This window comes from Sarcophilus harrisii, chromosome 5, assembly GCF_902635505.1.
Source record: "Sarcophilus harrisii chromosome 5, mSarHar1.11, whole genome shotgun sequence".
Lineage (NCBI taxonomy): Eukaryota > Metazoa > Chordata > Mammalia > Dasyuromorphia > Dasyuridae > Sarcophilus > Sarcophilus harrisii.
In genome coordinates this window covers 46792669-46811295 of record NC_045430.1, presented here as the reverse complement: position 1 = coordinate 46811295, position 18627 = coordinate 46792669, and the positions used below count along the sequence as shown (strand labels likewise).

Below are 18627 nucleotides of genomic sequence, written 5' to 3'. Positions count from 1 at the left end.
AACATCAGTGTTTCTCTATTATTGTATTGCTAAAGAGCAATGTACTGCAGTAAGTAGTTTAGTTTCAGTTTGAATCACAGTGAATAAAGATACTCCTGTACCAATTAAGAAACAAGGTTTATTGTAATAAAAGAAAGGAAGAAAGAAAGATCCATCAATAAGTCAGGGGGACACCTATATCTGGATTCCACATCTGGGAAGTCCTGATTGGGAAAACCAGGCAATGCGTCCATTCCATGGATGAGACTCTGGAGAGTAAAGGGGAGGGCGCTGCTTTTTATATAGTTTTAAAAGAGAAATTTTTTCTCAATTGTGTGGTCACCTGACAAACATATCCTGGTTATTTGGGGTGTTTTATTCACTGGGAAGTGGACCAGACCTTCAGAAAAGAAAAATATCTGCCAGGGTCATGTTGTCCAAATATGGGGGATACAGATATTATTTTCTCATAACAAGGGAGTATTGCATCGGACATGTTCCCACAATATTGATCATATAAGGCCTATTAGAGCTTGAGATGGACAAGCTTTTTATTGATTATTCCTTTTCAATTACTTATATGTTCAGGGGCAGCTAGTTGGTATAGAGGATAGAGCACCAGCCTTCAAGGTAGTTAGACCTGTGTAAAGGGCTGAAACTCTGAATAGGTGCACTGGAATCAGACAACCGAGCACTTATGGCTAATTACGTATTGGACAATAACTCTATAAGCATATGCTTGGAAAAATGGCCCTTCTCATTATTCTGTGCTGGCTCCATCTTTTGGTGTATACAGATAATTGTAGGAGGGATTAGGGGGTGGAGTAAGACAAGTCAGAGTCACTTTGGAGGATGACAATGATGAGAAGGGAAGTTGGTGGTGAACCTCATGGAGGTTTGTCTGTCTCCTTTAATTCTCTCCCAAAGACCAAGAACTTTTGCTGATCCTGACTCTGCTGATCCTGAGGTTAACAGGGAGCTAACCCGGACTTCATAGACCTGAGTTCAAATTTGGCTTCAGACACTTAACACTTCCTAGTGTGACCCTGGGCAAGTCACTTAACCCCAATTGCCTCAGAAAAAAAAAAAGACAATTACTTATATGTTCAAAAAAAAAAAATTCTCAGCTTGCCATTTAAAGTTCTACACAATTTAGCCTCACCCTACCTTCTGGTAATTCTATGCACTATTTCTCTTCACACATTCTGCATTCTAACCATATTGGCCTTCTTCATCTTCCCTTCTTCCTTTATCTTCCTCCTCCTTTTTTAGTTGTCATGTCTGACTTCGTGACTCTGTTTGGAATTTTCTTGGCAAGAGTAATGGAGTAGTTTACCATCTCCTTTTCCAACTTGCACAAGGGAACTGAGAAAAGTATATAATACAGTAATTGTCACTGTCTTTTTTGGTTGTCTTTTGGATGAGGGAGAAATTAAAATTAAAACACTGTCAGTTGTCTTCCATATTTTAGTAAACTTCTTCTCTAGATATTTTGAAAATAAATTCCTGAATACCTTTATGACCACTTATGTATATCATAAAGTGGAATCACTTTCTGCAAGAATTTTTTCTCTATGTTTGCTCTTGGTTTAGCTGCTATTCCTAAGCACATCCTGAAAATGTTTAGTAAATATGTGATAACTGGCTTAAAAAGGAGTGATAAAAATGTGGCTCCATTTCCTACCTATTTTTTGCCCTTTCATTGTCATTTGCAAATGTCAGGGTGAATCAGTGGTTTAGATAGATCTCATGTGAAGTTCTTTGCAAGTCTATTTTCTCTTTTACTACTTCTGTTTTGTGGGGATAGCATTTGCAATCTTATGTTATCCTTGTATGTAGTGTTTTGCAAATGAGTTTTTACTCCAAATTTTTCTTGTTTTTGTATATCATAAATCACTTTTTTGCAAGTACTTAAATATTTGCTAACTTAGGCAATTACTGAGCTCTTTTGGATTCATTGGAGATTATTCTTGCTTTGGTTGGATTTCTTTAAGAAATGGTAGTCATCAGAGTTTATGTCTTTTCTTCTATCTCCCTCTCTCACGAACCTTTTAAAAAAATTTAGAATTGAAAGCTAGTTTTAAAAAAAAGATTGATAAGTTTTATTTTCATACCTTTTAATACCATATCCTTTCCCCTTAACATTTCTCTGTATATACATAAACACACACACGCACACACACATATACATGAACACAAAATAAAGTCTGCATTAAAATGGCTTTGCTGGTTAAACATTTAAGCATTTCTTAGCAAATTAAGTAAAATCAATAGACAAAAGTGATTCTATTTGATAGTTTATATTGCATCTTAGAACTATTGTTTCCCACCTTTGTACTTTATCAAAAGCTGAGAAGAGTTCAGACAAGTTGGAGTGGAGCAACTGTAGTTATATGCTATCATCACCTCATCTTTATTCATTCTTTTTATTTGTTTTGGGTTTTGGCCTTTGCTATAATTGATAATATGTCATTTTGTAATCAACTCACTATTTATTAGACAACAATCTAACATTAAGAGAACCTACAGTTAAATTAATGTTAGACTGAGAAATTCTTATTGCAATCCATACCTGATATTAATGCCTAATGTATAGCATGCGTTGGGTTCAAAATAACTTTTTAAACAACAGTCCAATGAAGAATGTTGTGCACTTGTTACTATTTACAGAACTCAGGTGACTTTCCCAGTGTTATATTTCTTTGTGGTAAAGTCCAGACATGAACTGTTCTTTGAGCTCCATGCCCAGTGACCCTTCCCTTACATTTTGATGTTTCTTATTGGAGATATTAACAAAATGAACAGTTTGAATACCATTGAGTTATTTATTAACTGAGCTTGAAAGAAATACTTGCCATTCACAACGTAAAATTTGGATAACTGCAAACCGACTAAAACCGAGTTGAATAACATAGGAATTGATATTTGGGGCCATCATAATCCATAAATGTATCCAACAACCAGAAAGAGCTTGAATGGGGAGTTCTTTTGGAACTCTCTCCTCTTGGTATATGCTTCTATCTATGACCACATAACTTTTCAAACATCCTCCCTTAGAATATTAGAAGTTCAAAAATTCTGTCAAGAGAAGGCTTCTTTGACACCTCTCACTATTACATGAAACATCAGTGATGATGGACAATAATAGCCCCAGACTGGTTTAGGATAAAATGTGGAAATTACAGTTAAGTATGCTGCTGTGGCACATCCAAAGTTGGAAAAAGCTCCTTCAGAGAGGTTACATTCTGATAAATAGTATTATTCAGTGGACATTATCTTAGAAAGTTAGATGAATTTATTTTTAATATGAAGTGATGATTGTTGAAAAAATATTTGTTTCTTGTATGACTCAAGCCCTTGTTCATATTTCCAAAATAATTGGAGGTGGAGGAACTTCTTGTCACATTGCCATATCATAATTAGAAACTAAATAAAACATGTTTTTTAATTCACATTGGATTGGAATTTTTGCTAATAATTTCAGTATATAGGAGAGACTAGGCTGCTAGAATAGTTATATTGATTGGAACCTTCTTCCATCCAACAGAAACATCACATTTCTTTCTGCTGGCAACCTTGTCCCCTGACTGACTAGTATAGTGGTCCCTCTGTACTTGGAGATTTAATACTCTGTCTCTATCACACTCTACGAAATTGCCGCCCTGGAACCTGGGGATGCTGAGACAGCCCTTAAACCTGAGCCTTTTACTTAATAGCTTGCTGAGTTGTCCCTGCTATATCATGCCTAAACATTTCTATGTGGTTTTTATTACTTTTGGCTGCATTAGTACATCTAGCCTGTATTATGTCCAAAGAACTCAATGTGCTACTCAAAATGTCTTAAATAATTCACCATAGAATTAATGTAATTTAGATGTCGTTTGCATTTGATGCTAAGCTAAAAGGTACACATCTTTGAGCATTTTGCATTTCTACACAAACTTTTGAACGAGTTCATTCTCTCTCCCCAAACAATGAACATTCATATTGTTTTACTTAAATACTTTTATTTAAGTAAGACATACTTACATCTTTGATACTTTTTCATGACATGCATAATTATTTGTTTAAAAACTAAAGCATATGTGCCTTTGAATATATGATTGTTAATTATAAATGGTAAATAATTTTTTTTCAAATGAAGCTGTTTTAACTAGGTCAACTTAAGAAAGTTAAAAGATCATGCTGTGCATTTAATTCAATATTCATCTTCATCTCTTGTTTATTTGTAGACTAGAAAAGATGATTTTTCTACTTTTCCAGTTCCTACCATAACTAAGAAATATCTTTTCTATAAGTGTCAAAGAAGAACTTCCTGATAAAATCTTAATTATTTAGTCATCTTTGATTAATCTTTGTACTTAGATTTTGAAACCTTGGAATGAAAAAAGACATAGAATTGTTTTATAGGTATTCCCTACTCCAATACATTAACTAATTTGATAAAAGCATGACTTTCAGTGGAAAAAAAAAAAAGGCAGTTCAGCTCATGACAAGAGTTTAATAATAATGTACTAAGTATGACAAAGTTAAGTATTGTTGATGGGTTGATGGGTTGATGGTTGATGGGTGTGAGTATGAACTGGCTGATGACTAATTTCTGGAAAGGTCAGTTTCATTGAATAGTGAAATAATTGAATAATCCAATTTTTGGGTAGAAAGTAATTTTATTGCTTTTTAGAACATAGTTACTCAACTCAGTGGCTAATTGCTTCTAGTATATAAAATTTTAAATATTTGCAAAACACTTTACAGATATTTTTATTTTATCCTAATAACAACCCTGAGAAATTGGTGCTATTATTATCCTCAGTTTACAGATGAGAAAATTAAAAATGATGTAAGTTAAATGAGTTTCCCAGGGTCACATCTGCTAAATATTTGAGATTGGATTGAAGGCAGGTCTTACTGACTCCAAGTTTGCATCTTTAGTGATCTAGCTATTCAAGTGTTTTGTTTCCTTCTGTCTAGATAGTACTGTTCTTTAGAAAAAGCTGATTGATTTTGCTTATTTCTTATTTATAACATGCTTATGAAATCAGCATTCACAAGACAATGGGCAGTTTATTTGTGTGAATTAGCCTTTCTTCATCAAACTTACTAATTCATTATTGTAGTATTCCTATTACTCTGCAAAAGGATTTTTAGTATTGTCCCGGAGATACATAGCCTGTGTTAGCTTTTGTCTGAGACAGCTTAGCTTAGTTTAGAAAGGCTCCTGTTCAGATTGGCTGCAGAATATAATTGATATATAAATAGATTGATATATAGATGGATGGATAGATGGACTACATGTACTATAATATATACATGTATAGATATACAAATACTTGTGTGTGTGTGTGCTTGTACACACACACACACACACACACACACACAGAGTTATCAACTTTTGAGACAATAACTTTCCTAGAAAACATGACTTGATATATTGAACCTATGGGAAATACAGGATTAGCTTCCCTTGACAGGATTAGCTTCCCTTATCTTCCCAAAATTATAGAAGCTGCTGAAAAAATTTCTGCATAGTTTTTTTTTAATATATCAAAACATTAATTTGGATGTTATACACTTTTTCTAATACAGTAACCAAGAAATAATCCATAAGATGCAATATACAAAATAAAATTGATAACGGACAAAACATCTTTCTCACTAATAATTCCCTAGAATTCTTTGATCTTTTATGGTTAACATATTGATAAAAAAGATTTATTTCAGACATTATTCACTTTTTATATGACATGAAATCTACAGTACCATAAAAACTACACGGCAAATAAAAATTTTAAAACCAAAACATTTTTTAACCTGAGTCTTACCTTCTATTGTGTCAAATGGCAATGTGATGGCTTCAACTGTATGCTTTACTACTTTAAACCTTTTTACCTTGGCTACTCTCTATCTCATTTGAGGGAGAGAGAGAAAACTAAAGGAGAGATTTCTGGGATATGTGTCTCTGTTGTCAGAAGATACTGAAACTGGTGAGGTCTTAAAATTACCTTACCCAAAGGACTTGAATGATTTTGAGGGAGCATAATTGCCATGCAAAACTTAAAGAGCAAATAATGAAAGTACACAATTAAGTAGAGCTCTTTCCAAAGGTAGGGTGATCAAGATCAGAGAAATATCTAGTAGAATACCAGTGACTACACAAACCTGTGGGTAGAACACCTTTTTTTTTTTATGACTGCACATAACCATAAATGTGTCATCACAAGAATGGAAATGAGAATATAAAATCACATGCTTGAAGTGGTGAATTTGAATGCTGAGGATTCACTTTATGCATATACAGTTTTGGCCACAGTAAAACTCTGCAGATCAAGAAGGTAACCTAGTGGGACTGAGAGTGAGGACTGGAATCAAGAATATTCATTCAAATCTGTCCTCAGACACTAGCTGTGTAACCCTGAGCTACTCCCTTAACACTGTTTGCCTCAGTTTCCTCATCTGTAAACTGAGTTGGAGAAAGAAATGACAAGCACTTAACCCTCTTTGTCTCAGTTTCCTCATTTGTTAAATGAGTTGGAGAAGAAAACGTCAAACTATTATAGTATCTTTGCCAAGAAAATCCCATATGGTCATGAAGAGTCAAATGTCACTTTAACAACTAAACAACCACAAAAAAGATTGTGTTATAAAGGGACTTACTTGTTTTTGTAGTATACCCCATACTAGTGCAACCATAGATCCTTGAATTATTGATTTGAGCTAGCTTTAAATGGAAACACAAATGTATTGCTTAAATGTAGATTACCTTATTATATTTTCACCTTACATTTAGATTATATTTTGCCATATTATATGGCCCCTAGAAGATTTTGATATTATCTATATATAATCATATTATAGAAATATCGTTATTTTGAACAAGTTATTATTTAATATTTTAAAATTGTACTAAGACTTTGAGTATGATATAATTAGCTTTATCTCCATTCTTCATGTCATATCTATAGATATATCTTTGTTCTTTTTATGATCTCTCTAACTCTGGGCAAATCACTTCTCTTAGCATCAGTTTTTTTTTTTTTTTAATTCACAACAATAGCCAATTGACAGGATTGTTATCAGGATAAAATGAGACAGTATATGTCATGTTTGGAAAGCCTTAAAGTATTGCATATACACTATATAAATGCCAGAAACTCTGAAAGTAAACTAGGTGGAGTCATTTCTAAAACTTATAATTGAGTGATGGATTTGCATACAAATTTATGTTTTCTTGCTTTCTACATGAAGTGGCAAAGCAAACTAGACTATGTCAAATATAACACTTATCCATTAGTAGTAGGCTATCGTCTCAGTTGCTTAGGCTAGAACATATGATGTTCAGGGTCCTGCTTGAAATAGCACATTTCCACTTAACACTTCTGGGTCTCAGTTTCCTCATCTCTTAAATGAGAAGACTGACCTAAATGATCCTAAAAATCTTTTCCTGCTCTTGACAAAAATTTTTCTGAAGGATGCTTCTGACTGCATCAACTCCTAACCACTAGCGGCTCTAGAATCAAATATATAATCGTCTTTCCTTTAGAGATCTTCATAAAATAGCCTCCTCTTGCCTGTCTAAACCTCTTACACTTTACTCTTTCAGTCCCTGACTTCCTCTTAAGACTTGGCTGTAGTCTCATCTCCTACACTTTGGATGTACCTAATACCTTTTTTTTTTTTTTTTTTTTTTTTTTTGCTGAGGTAATTGAGATTAAGTGAGTGAGGGACACAACTAGGAAGTTAAGTGTTTGAGATCAGATTTGAATTGAGGTCTTGACTTCAGGGTTGGTGCTCTATTCACTGTACCTCGAGTACAGCAAATATCCCCAGGATTTCCTGGAGAACCTGCAAGCATGATAAGCTTGATAACTGACTAGAATATCTGCTAGTTTGCTGTAATCCAGAGTTTATTGGTAAATTATTTAGAATGATTGATGCAGTACTGAAAAAACCTTAAAGATGTTTAATTCCTTCCTTTTAGCAATAAGGAAAGTGGGGGTGATTTCCCCATGGACATACTGGTAGTAAGTGGCAGAGATGGGATTGGAACCCAGAACCAAGGCCTTTTCTACTATATAGTGCTGTACCTGAGCCCAGAGCAGCATCTGAAATCTCATCTGCTACAACAAAGAGCCTTGATGTATCTGGGGGAAAAAAGTAGAGAAACACTTACTGCCAAGAAAATGTGATTTAACTTCTTAGGCTGTATTGTATAAGAAAGTATATAAGCCATTTGGGATGCAGAAATGTGCAGTCACTAGGACAAACCTGGCATAAGTTAATTTAAATGTTAACCTTTGAGGGAAAAACTTGGCTCTGCACATATTGAGGACAGGAATAAAGTCATTTATGAAAAAAACAGTGGAAAGGCTCCATCTTAAAATGCTTAGCAGAGGCATCCTCAGTGCCTTCAGCATGAAGTGCTGATGCCCTGTTCATGTGTAGCCAGTCAGTGAAAGTGTCTGTAATATTCTATTCTGCATAGCACTGACATTTCTTGCAAACTTAAAAAAATATATATATGATTCTATTACTTTTTCTTTTTAGAGTTAATACACCAAAAAAATAGTGCTAACAGTAGCAATTAATTCATTAAAAAAAAACTTACCATTTTATTTTATCAAAAGAAAGGTTATATTTAGTTTTCTGTGATCCTCTTTGACCACTACCTTGATTTTTATTCTTTCAGAGATCAATATTTAGTATCATCATTATTATTATTATTTGCATACAAGTAACTTTTAAATGTTTTTAATAGCTTTAAAGCCTTATCAGTGTCCTGATTCCTGAATTTGAATGATAACTCTTCAGTCCAGGCCAGCAATTCTTAAAGGGCTTACTTAGTTCACTCTTGACTTGACTCTCTCTAGATTTGTGCACTGCCTAATCAGCATCCCCTTTCCCCGATTTCTTAACACCTCTATTTTTCTGGTCTTCTTTATCTTGTGCCTTCCTCCATGTAACACTGAGGGTGGAAACTTGGTTTACTTGTCTGTGTAATCTCTTCAGCACTCAGCTCTGTAGTATGGAACAAATGCTTAATAAGTCTTCTTTTCCTTCTTTTTTCCCTTCCCCTCTCCTCTCTCTGTCTCTGTATGCCTCTATCTCTCCCTGAGTTTCTGTCTTTCTGTTTCTATTCATTTTCCTTCTCACTCTCACTCTGTTCCCTATCCATATAGCAAAGTAGCATTTTTAACATAGTTTTTTTTTAATATGATTTGTAGTGTTCTAATACAGTTCTAGTATATGTTTTAGAAATTAGACATCCACATAATGATGAGGATAGAACACTGACCTGGAAGTCAGGAGAATCTCAGTTAAATCTGACATCAAACTACCTCTGAGACCATGAGCACCTCATTTACCCTCTCATCTGCTTAGAATAGCACTTGCTTCCCAAGGTTGTTGTAAAGAATCAAGTGAGAAATATATAAATAAATATCTATATAAACCTTTAAAGTGCTATATTTTAAAGTGTTGTATAGTGGTGTAATTTTTTAGTCATATCTCATTTCGTAAACCTATTTGGGGTTTTCTTGGCAAAGATACTGGAGTGGTTTTCCATTTCTTTTCCCACTTCATTTTACAGATGAGGAAACTGAGGGAAATAGGATTAAGGGATGGAACTATGCCCAAAGGACAATAAAACTGCTTACCCTTTGATCAGCAGTGTCTACTGGGTCTGTATCCTCTGTTTGTAGCAGCCCTTTGTGTAGTGGCAGGAATTGGAAATTGACTGGATGCCCATTAGCCGGAGAATGGCTGAATAAGTTAGGGTATATGAATGTTATGGAGTATTTTTATTTTATAAGAAATGATCAGCAGAATGATTTCAGAGAGACCTGGAGAGACTTACATGAATTGATGCTAAATGGAGTAGAACCAGGAGTTCATTGTACATGACAAAGCAAGATTATATGATGATCAATTCTGATGGATATGGCTCTTTTCAATGGAATTCATTCCATGGCTCATTCATGGAATTCAGGTAAATTCCAATAGAATTGTAATGGAAAATGCCTTCCACTTCGGGGGAACTATGGAGACTGAATATGGATCAAAGGATAGTATCTTCACCCTTTTTTGTTGTTTTTTGTTTGCTTATTTTTTTTTCTTTTACATGATTTTTTCCCTTTTGATCTGATTTTTCTTGTGCATCATGACAAATGTGGAAATATGTTTAGAATTGCATGTGTTTAACCTATGTCAGATTGCTTGCTGTCTGGGAGAGGGAGGAAAGAAGGAGAGAGGGAGAAAAATTTGGAGCACAGGGTTTGCAGAGATCAATGTTGAAAATTATCTTTGAATGTATTTGGAAAAATAAAATACTATTTAAAATTTAAAAAGAAAAAGAAAAGAAATAAGATTAATTGACTTGCCCAAGGTTACACAGCTCCTAAGTATCTGAGACTAGATTAAAACTGAGGTCTTCTTGACTCCCGTCCTAGCTCTCTATTCTCTGTGCTATCTAGTTGTCTGATATAAATGCAGAGTATTATAATTATTATTGAAAAATTGATTATAAATTATACAGATCTTTTCTAGAATCACCACTGATGTCCAGTAGATTTTCATCTAAAAACCTGAAGCATTTGTTTCTTTGTTCATTGTTGTTTATAATTCACTTAAAATAGTCACATGTTTTTGAGTCATTAATAAGTATCTGCCAGAGAATTAACTGAGTTCTGGGCTTCTTGAAAAACCATAAAATATTTTTGATTCAGTTTGCAATAGGCACACCGGAGGATCCCTTTTCACCCTTGCAAAGGAGTAGCTTAGCCTGAGTAAAATTAGATTAGGAAAGCAAATGGAAAGCTCCTCTGTCAGCCTTCTCACACTTCAGTGAACAAGCATTTGGAAACTCTATCAACTCTTTGTATATTGGATTTGTGAGATCCAGTTAACAATGATCATGGAAACTGCCTGTGCTCTTCTTTGCAATGACAGCTCCATCACATGCGGCATCCTCTTTGATGCATAAGATTGATAAGCATTTAAAAAAAAAAAAAAAGAAAAAGAAAAAGTAAAGCCAAAATAATCTATAAGGAACAAATGAGAGAGAAAACATCTTATAGTAACAGCTGTACCACTGGGGGTGATAACATTGTTCTAAATCTAGTGTGGACAGGGTTTAATGGTATACAGTTGTACTTTTTCTTAACCTATAAATTCACAGTTGTGGGTCAGCCAGGACAGTTCATAAATTTAATGGCCACATTTTTCCTTATCCAAATATTAAACTATTTTAGTCCCCTGAAACCAGAAAAAGAAAAAAGAAAGCCAAAATGTAATTTGGGGTTAAACTGTATAATTGTTTTCAGTACTGGGAAAAGGCATGGGGACATGAAATAACCAGAAGTTTGAATGTAAATAATAGTGGAATTGTTCAATTTTGTTTTTACACTGAAATTAGAACTTAAAAGATAAGTTATCTTGTTCTTTGAATCAAAATTTTTGTGTTTGGGGTTTTTTTTTTTTTGCTTCTTTAATCTCATATTATAACCTGAACAAGATAACTTCTCATTAACCTGTAGCTTTCTTTCTCATCTTTGTAGGTATTAGTGAGTTTTCCAACATATTCTGTGAAAATTCTCAGAAGCTGGTGAATGTGGAAGCCTTTGCTTTTGCAGCTAAATATTATTCTCTGCCATATTTTGGAGTATGTACATCTTTGGAACAATTGCTTATCACATTTAATGGAGATCAACGACTAAGACCGGGTAGGTTTAAATTAGTTTTCATTATATAGATCAAGAGATAAAATGACTTTTCTATAAATTTATATGTTTTTTTCTTACATCTTTGCTTCAGCATAAACTCAGGGATATTATGTGTCTTGAAGATACAATCCTTGCATCCAAGACAATAAATTGACACCCACATTAATGGGGTTTCTCTTAGGGAAAAAAAACTCTCATTCACATGTCTACACTGTCTTTACCTCATCATATTTGTGTCCCTGGCAATCCCGAGCCATTTCTATTTTCACTAATCTCTAATTGAAATTTAACATTTTTTTTGATTATTTTGAAAATTAAATAAAACATTATTCTGAGAAAGGATTCATGTACTTCACCAGACATGAACTGTCCAGGACAGGTTAAGGAGGAGATGATTTGAATTTGTAGGTACAACCTAGAGTTATCCAGAGAAAGATATCAGTAGTGGTGGTGGTGGTGGTGGTGGTGGTACTGTTACAACAATAGTAGTAATAAAAGAAATAATAAAATAATAGCTAGCATTTATATAGTGCTTAATTTAAAATTCACAGAATGCCTTACAAATGTTATTTCATTTGCTATTCACAGCTCTGTGAGATAGGTGCTATTATTATTCCCATTTAATAAATGGGGAAACTGAGGCAGATAGAGATTAAATGATTTGCCCAGCTAGCTATTCAGTTTTTGGAGTTATTTTTGAATTCAAGTCTTCCTCATTGCAAGTCCAGCATTCTCTCAATTACACAACCTAGCTACTTTGATAAGTTATGATGCTTGTTGATTCCTTATTAGGGGCACTGAGATGGCTATTTGGTAGGCTGTCATAAACAGTAGATGGCTGTACTATTTTCACTAGCCATATGTCTAAAGGGATTATAGACATCCTTCTGAAATTGGTCAAATATGATGACTTCACTTTACATTTATTTATTTACATGAGGATAATTACCTGAGAGCCATGGCTGAGTATCATATAATCCTGGGTTGGAACCAAAGACTTTAGGAAGATGATTTTATATCCTGTTTTTTGACATTCTACAGATGATGGAAGAAAGTGAGGATGGCATTTTGCATTAGTCTCCTGTAGTCAGCTTGTGGGAGATCATCGACACAGGAAGGACATGTATAGATAGGTTGCAATCTGTATCATTGAAATGAACTTATAGATTGATAAAATTACATATGTGTATTGAGTAAAGATTGATTAAAATTAGGTGATTCAAAGGAGAAAGTTAAATTTGAGAACTAAGTAGCTAGGTAAGAAGCTGGTGTCTGAGAAAGAGATTTGTATTCTTAGATCATGGCTTAAAATATAGGATTGTAGCCAGGGATGGAATGAAACAAACAAGGGCCAGTAAAAACATCTTTGACTAGAGTCTTCATTTGAATCTGGCCTCAGATATCTGTACCACAAATAAAAAAAGTATGGAAAATAAGAACTTGAACTAGAGATATACAAGCAGGCAGATTTGCTTTTCTTTACAGGAATCATGGAGACTTTCTGGGATGGGATCCATGAGTGGGATATTTCTACAGAAGGCTATTTAAAAGGAATAGAATAGATAAAAGGAAAGGTGGAGTAGCATTGTATACTAAGAATATATACTTATGTGAGGAAATCTAGAAACCAGATGGAAGATACATAATGGATAGAATTTTGGTTGAAGCATAATGGAGGGGAAAATGGAAGCAGTGTTGTGGTAGCAATATCCCACAGGCCACCTGGACAGAAGGAAGGAGACAAGGAGTTCAGGAAATATTATAAGCTTGGCACAGAGATTTGATATAGTAGTAATAGGGGATTTCAACTTAATGGACATCTGCTGAAATACTCACTCTGCCAAAAAATAGAACAGTTGATAAATTCATAACTTGCATTAGTGATAAGTTCATTTTTTAGATGGTGTAGGAAATGTGGGAAGCTGCTATTCTGAACTTGATTTTGACCAATATGAGTAAACTGAAATTTCCCCTTCAGAATAAATTTTTTAAGAGTATATAGCTCTCTCCTCTTTGACAAGTCTTAACTGTTTCTTAGCTGTATTTTGCTCTCTAGTTTTTTTTCATCTCTCTTCTTCATGATTTTTTTTTATACTTTAAGATCTTGGTAGAAATCAGGTTTACTTATATTCATCAGATTCTTTTCTTTTCCTCTCCCTCCCTTCCCTCTTTCCTTCCTTTCTCCTTCCTTCCCTCCCTCTCTTTCTCCCTTCCTATCTCTTTTCTTTCCTTCCTTCCTTCCTTCCTTCCTTCCTTCCTTCCTTCCTTCCTTCCTTCCTTCCTTCTTTTTTCCCCTTTAACTTTAAGTGTACAAAATCATTTATCTTCTCTTTTGGGACAAAGAACTGGCTACACTTGGAAAATTCTGTTACTTGCCTTTAGTAGAAATACAAACATCAAATACTTAAATCAGGCCAGTGTTAAATTCTCCTGGTTCTGTTTGTACTTAATAGCTGTCATTTTTGCTGAGGCAAACTAATATTCTTTTGTTGCCACATTTCAACTATCAGTTCCCTACCAACATGCTGTAATACTTGTATCATATTTCTTTTTCTTTCATATAAATTTCAAATCACTTCATTTTGTTTTGTTTTGTTTTTAGGGTTTGTTTTCCTTTTAAGTATTATTTTGTTCATTAGAATGAGTTCTTAAGTATTTTATCAGTATTATGGTCTTCCCCTTGCCAATACCTTTGTGGTTTGAATTCAGTTCATTAAATTTGATTTTATTTTCAGAGCTGTTTTCTTCTTCCTAAATTGTAAAGGCAAGGAAAACAAAACTTTTGTAACAACTATGTACAATCAAGCAAAATGAACTTCTATATTGGGTTCAGATTAGGAGAGTATCTTCTAGTGTGAATTCTACACTGAGCTGTTTCTTGTTTGTAGTTGATGCCTCTTGGGAGATGTTGAAATCAGCCAACAGTTTGAAATTAAAACCAGAATATTTCAAATTAGAGACCACTTTTAGAGATACCACAATGCCAGTAATTAAGAAAGACTACAAGTTAAAACATTAAAAAAGAAAGGGGAAAAAAAAAAGCTTAGTTCATTTCATTGCTTTGTTAGTTCAGAATTGTTGCCACCTCAGTTAGGAAGGACCTCAGTGTCATTTGGATGTTAGTGTCCTGTGTTACTTAGGCATAATAATGCCTTAGAAGAGAGGTGTCCAACATATAGCAGGCCATGTAATTACTATACCCCTGAGTACAGCAGGAACCAGATTAAAATTTCATGACTGCAGTTGCCATCTGAAGGGATTTTTGAGCCCAATAACATGAAATCTGATACTGCTTACTGCTTTTATTTTTTCTTTCTTTGTTTGCCAGGAATTGATGTAACTAATTGTCAAAGTCTTCATTTTTTCTTTTCTTTTCTTTTTTTTTTTAATGTTAATCTTCAAGCAGCTTTTACACAGTCTTTTTTCACCCATATCAAGAGGTTTCTTATTTCCTTTTCACTTTCTGCCATTAGTGTTATTATCTGCATATCTGAGATTGTTGATAGTTCTCCCAGAAACCTTAATTCTGACTTCTAATTCATTTAGGTTGGCATTTTATATGTTGTACTCTGCATATAAGGTAAATATTGAAGATGACAGTATACAACCTGTGCTTTCTTGAATCTTAAAGCAACCAGCTGTGCCATATTCGGTTTTAGCTGAGACAAATAAGATGATCATGTTCTTTTATCTTTTATCTCTTTTCATCACATTTTGTGGTAATCCATACAGTCCATTGTCTTCCTTTCTCAGATTGATTTTTTTCCCCCTTTGGACTAGGTAAATGAGACCATTATTAGTTACTCATTCACACTAAAACCTGGGAAAGATCTTAACAAGGTTTCCTACTGCATCTGGGGCCATTTCTTTATCTATCTATCTATTTTTTTTAATGCACATTGCTTTCTGAATCATATTGTAGAGAAAAATCATAATAAAAGGGAAAAGCATGGGAAAGAAAAAAATAAAAAAAAAAAGTGAACATAGCATGTGTTGATTTACATTCAATCTCTCTACTTCTTTTTCTAGATGTAGATGGCATTTTCTATTCAAAGTCTATTGGGATTGCCTTGGATGAGGCCATCTCTAATCATCCTGATCTATATTTTACCACTGGCTTAGATGTTCCAGATGAGAGACTAAGACCGGTGACTGCACAGCTCTCCCTTGCTCCTATCCTACTTACTTGCATGTTATGGCATTACCTTCCTGATATTATAGTCCTCTTTGAGAATGAAGGCCAAACAATAAGATTTAGGCCAAGTGGTTTCAAGCTCAAATAGAAATAGATCCTTGTGGTTCACATATTACTTAGAAAACCATAAATTAACATTTTCTGTGTCTTAATTGTATTTTCCAATTTTCAGTCTAGTTCAGTATTTCCATCTGGTTTAAAAGTACTGAGTAGTTTTGCCCAAGTTTAACATAGAAGATTTTCAATAAATTGAAAGAAAGATGCTGATTTACATTAATAAAAAGAACTTCTTCACCTGGGAGTTCCCTAGACCAATGAAATCAAAGCTCCAGTCTTTATACAATGTTAATTTTTGATTAACATATTCATTCATTATAAAATTTGACTTCACTTAATCTAAATTGTTCTTGTATGAGTAGAAAAGAATGGTAGTCAAGAAAAGTCAGTTCAAAGATATAGAGCTTAGATCAAGATCTTAAATATCTTTTCATGGTTGTTATAAATGCATGCAGACATCTTACCTTGGACTGAAGTTCTCTAATTTCCAATTCAATCACTGGATTATGATCATTGAGTTGGTGGAATATATTAATACAACCTAATTAATTAAGATAAAAACTTATCTTATTTCTTAAAAATACTGTGAAAATTTATTTAAAAGAATAAATATAGTAAGATAAAGCATGTTTTGTTTATGCATAAAGGAATTAAGTTTTTTAAAACTAGATAAATAGGAAAAAATTTTTAAATGTGCTTAAGTAAAGGAAAAATGAAGGGAAATATGTCATTTCAAATTCAAAAATTTTATTATATAAGCCTCCCTTTACATATTTGAATTTTAATCATCAGGCTAAACAGATAAGGTTACCTTAACCCTCTTTTTTTTTTTTTTTTTTTTTTTTTTTTGTTACTTAATCTGTACTTTCTGTGCCTTTAGTTTCATGATAAGCCCCTCTTTCAAAATTCATTGAATTTAGTAATTTTTAGATTTTAATTTTAAAGTTCTTAGTGGGAAAATCATTTTAATTATTGACCATAGCCCCACATTTTGTTTGTGAAAAAATCTTTTCCTTCAGCTTTTTAAAAGTAGTTCAACTTGATAAATCACCTAGAAATAAATGTTTTATTGTATAAGGGTGTGTGTGTAGGTATGAGTGCCTGCTTTTCTATATTATTGAAAATGATTTTACTATGAGAAAATGTTTTAGCTTCTGTCTCTAATGAGGACTTTAAACTTATCCGACAGGCTTTTATTTCAAATTTATAGTATAGGAAGCAAGTCTCAGAGTTTGAAAAGCTGGAAAGACATGACATTGTTGAATTTACTATTATTACAGTGAAATATAGAAAAATTGTAGTATATGTGACATATATTGTAATAGAAATGTAAAAACAGTTTTCAGGAAAGAAATTACAATGGCAGAACCCATTTTATCCCCAATGGGATGAAATGTTATTCATCCTCTCCTTTCATGCACTAGATGATGATGATTCAGAATGGGTCTAATCTGAGATGATGAGCATAGCAGCAGAAATAATGGTATTATCATTCATCTAGAGGAATGCAGCAGGCAGCAAGCTATGCTCTAGGATTGGTTCTTCAGAGGATCCTTTATGTCTTGCTTGTCTTGAGATAGATAGCAATTCTGGGAAAATACAAAGGAAATTAATATTTTTTGTAAACATGATATAGAAAGGACATACATTCTTTATTTCCTTCAACTCTCTTATTAGTACACTGTTTCCTGTATCCCCATTACTGCCTTATTAATTCAGACTCAATACAGATGTGCAGTTATAGTCACTAAATTATTAGTGGATCATCATCCAAGTGAAATAGAAGTGTAATGTGAGTGTAATCATGAACCAAATTTATGGGTATATGGTAAACACCCAATGATTCAAATTAAACTGATTCTTTTATGGCTGAATCTTAAACCTTATGCTTTTTTTTTTTTTTTTTGTGCCAGGTAATAACGTAAAACCAGATGATTTTATGAATGCCAAAAAATCTCATGAAGTTCAAGTGATGTCAGAACTTATAGGCTGTATTGCAGATTTCTGTGGCATAAAACAGGTAAGTCACCTGTCTTTGTTTTGGGGAATCAAAAATCTGCCATGTTAATATTTCATTGTCTTCCAATTCTCTGACTCCTATGAAAGCTTTCAATCAGGGATTCTTAACCCATAATCCATGAACTTTGAACTTAAAAAAAAAATTTTGATAACTGTATTTCATTATATATTTTTTTTCATTTGCAAACCTGTGGATTTTATTTTATGCATTTAAAACTTTTTCTTGAAAAAAAAAAGTCCTAGATCTATATCAAACTGTCAGAGAGGTCTATGACCCACAAAAGCTCAAGGACCTCTGCTTAAATGATAATTGAAGGTAATGTCCATAAAAAGCAGGGAACATATTATAAAACTGTAAGTACTTTACTCTCAGGCCATTATAATTATAGCTATTCATCTTCAACAGAATCTTTACTATTATTACAGAATTCTTTCAATCTATCAGACTTCTACCAAAATATATCAGAGAAAAAGATGAGTGCTTTCCAAACTTTTCCCCCACTTTCACCTCTCCTCTGCCTTCCCTGTAAGGCAATACCATTTTCCCAGTCTTTCAGGCCCACAACCTACTTGCACCTTTATTCTTTACTCTCTACTCTTCATCCCCATCTGTTACCAATTTTTATCAATTTTACTTTTGCAAAATCTCTCAAATATTCT

At 33.5% G+C, this 18627-nt stretch overlaps 1 protein-coding gene across 1 annotated transcript in view; it reads left to right on the top strand.

The window, feature by feature from the left end:
- METTL25 (methyltransferase like 25) overlaps positions 1-18627 on the top strand; it is a 160923-nt gene that overhangs the window by 21735 nt on the left and 120561 nt on the right. The window contains exons 2-3 of the mRNA XM_003770965.4: positions 11532-11696; positions 17862-17968. Of these exons, the coding sequence (XP_003771013.1) occupies positions 11532-11696; positions 17862-17968 (272 nt within the window). The remainder of the gene's footprint in view (positions 1-11531; positions 11697-17861; positions 17969-18627) is intronic.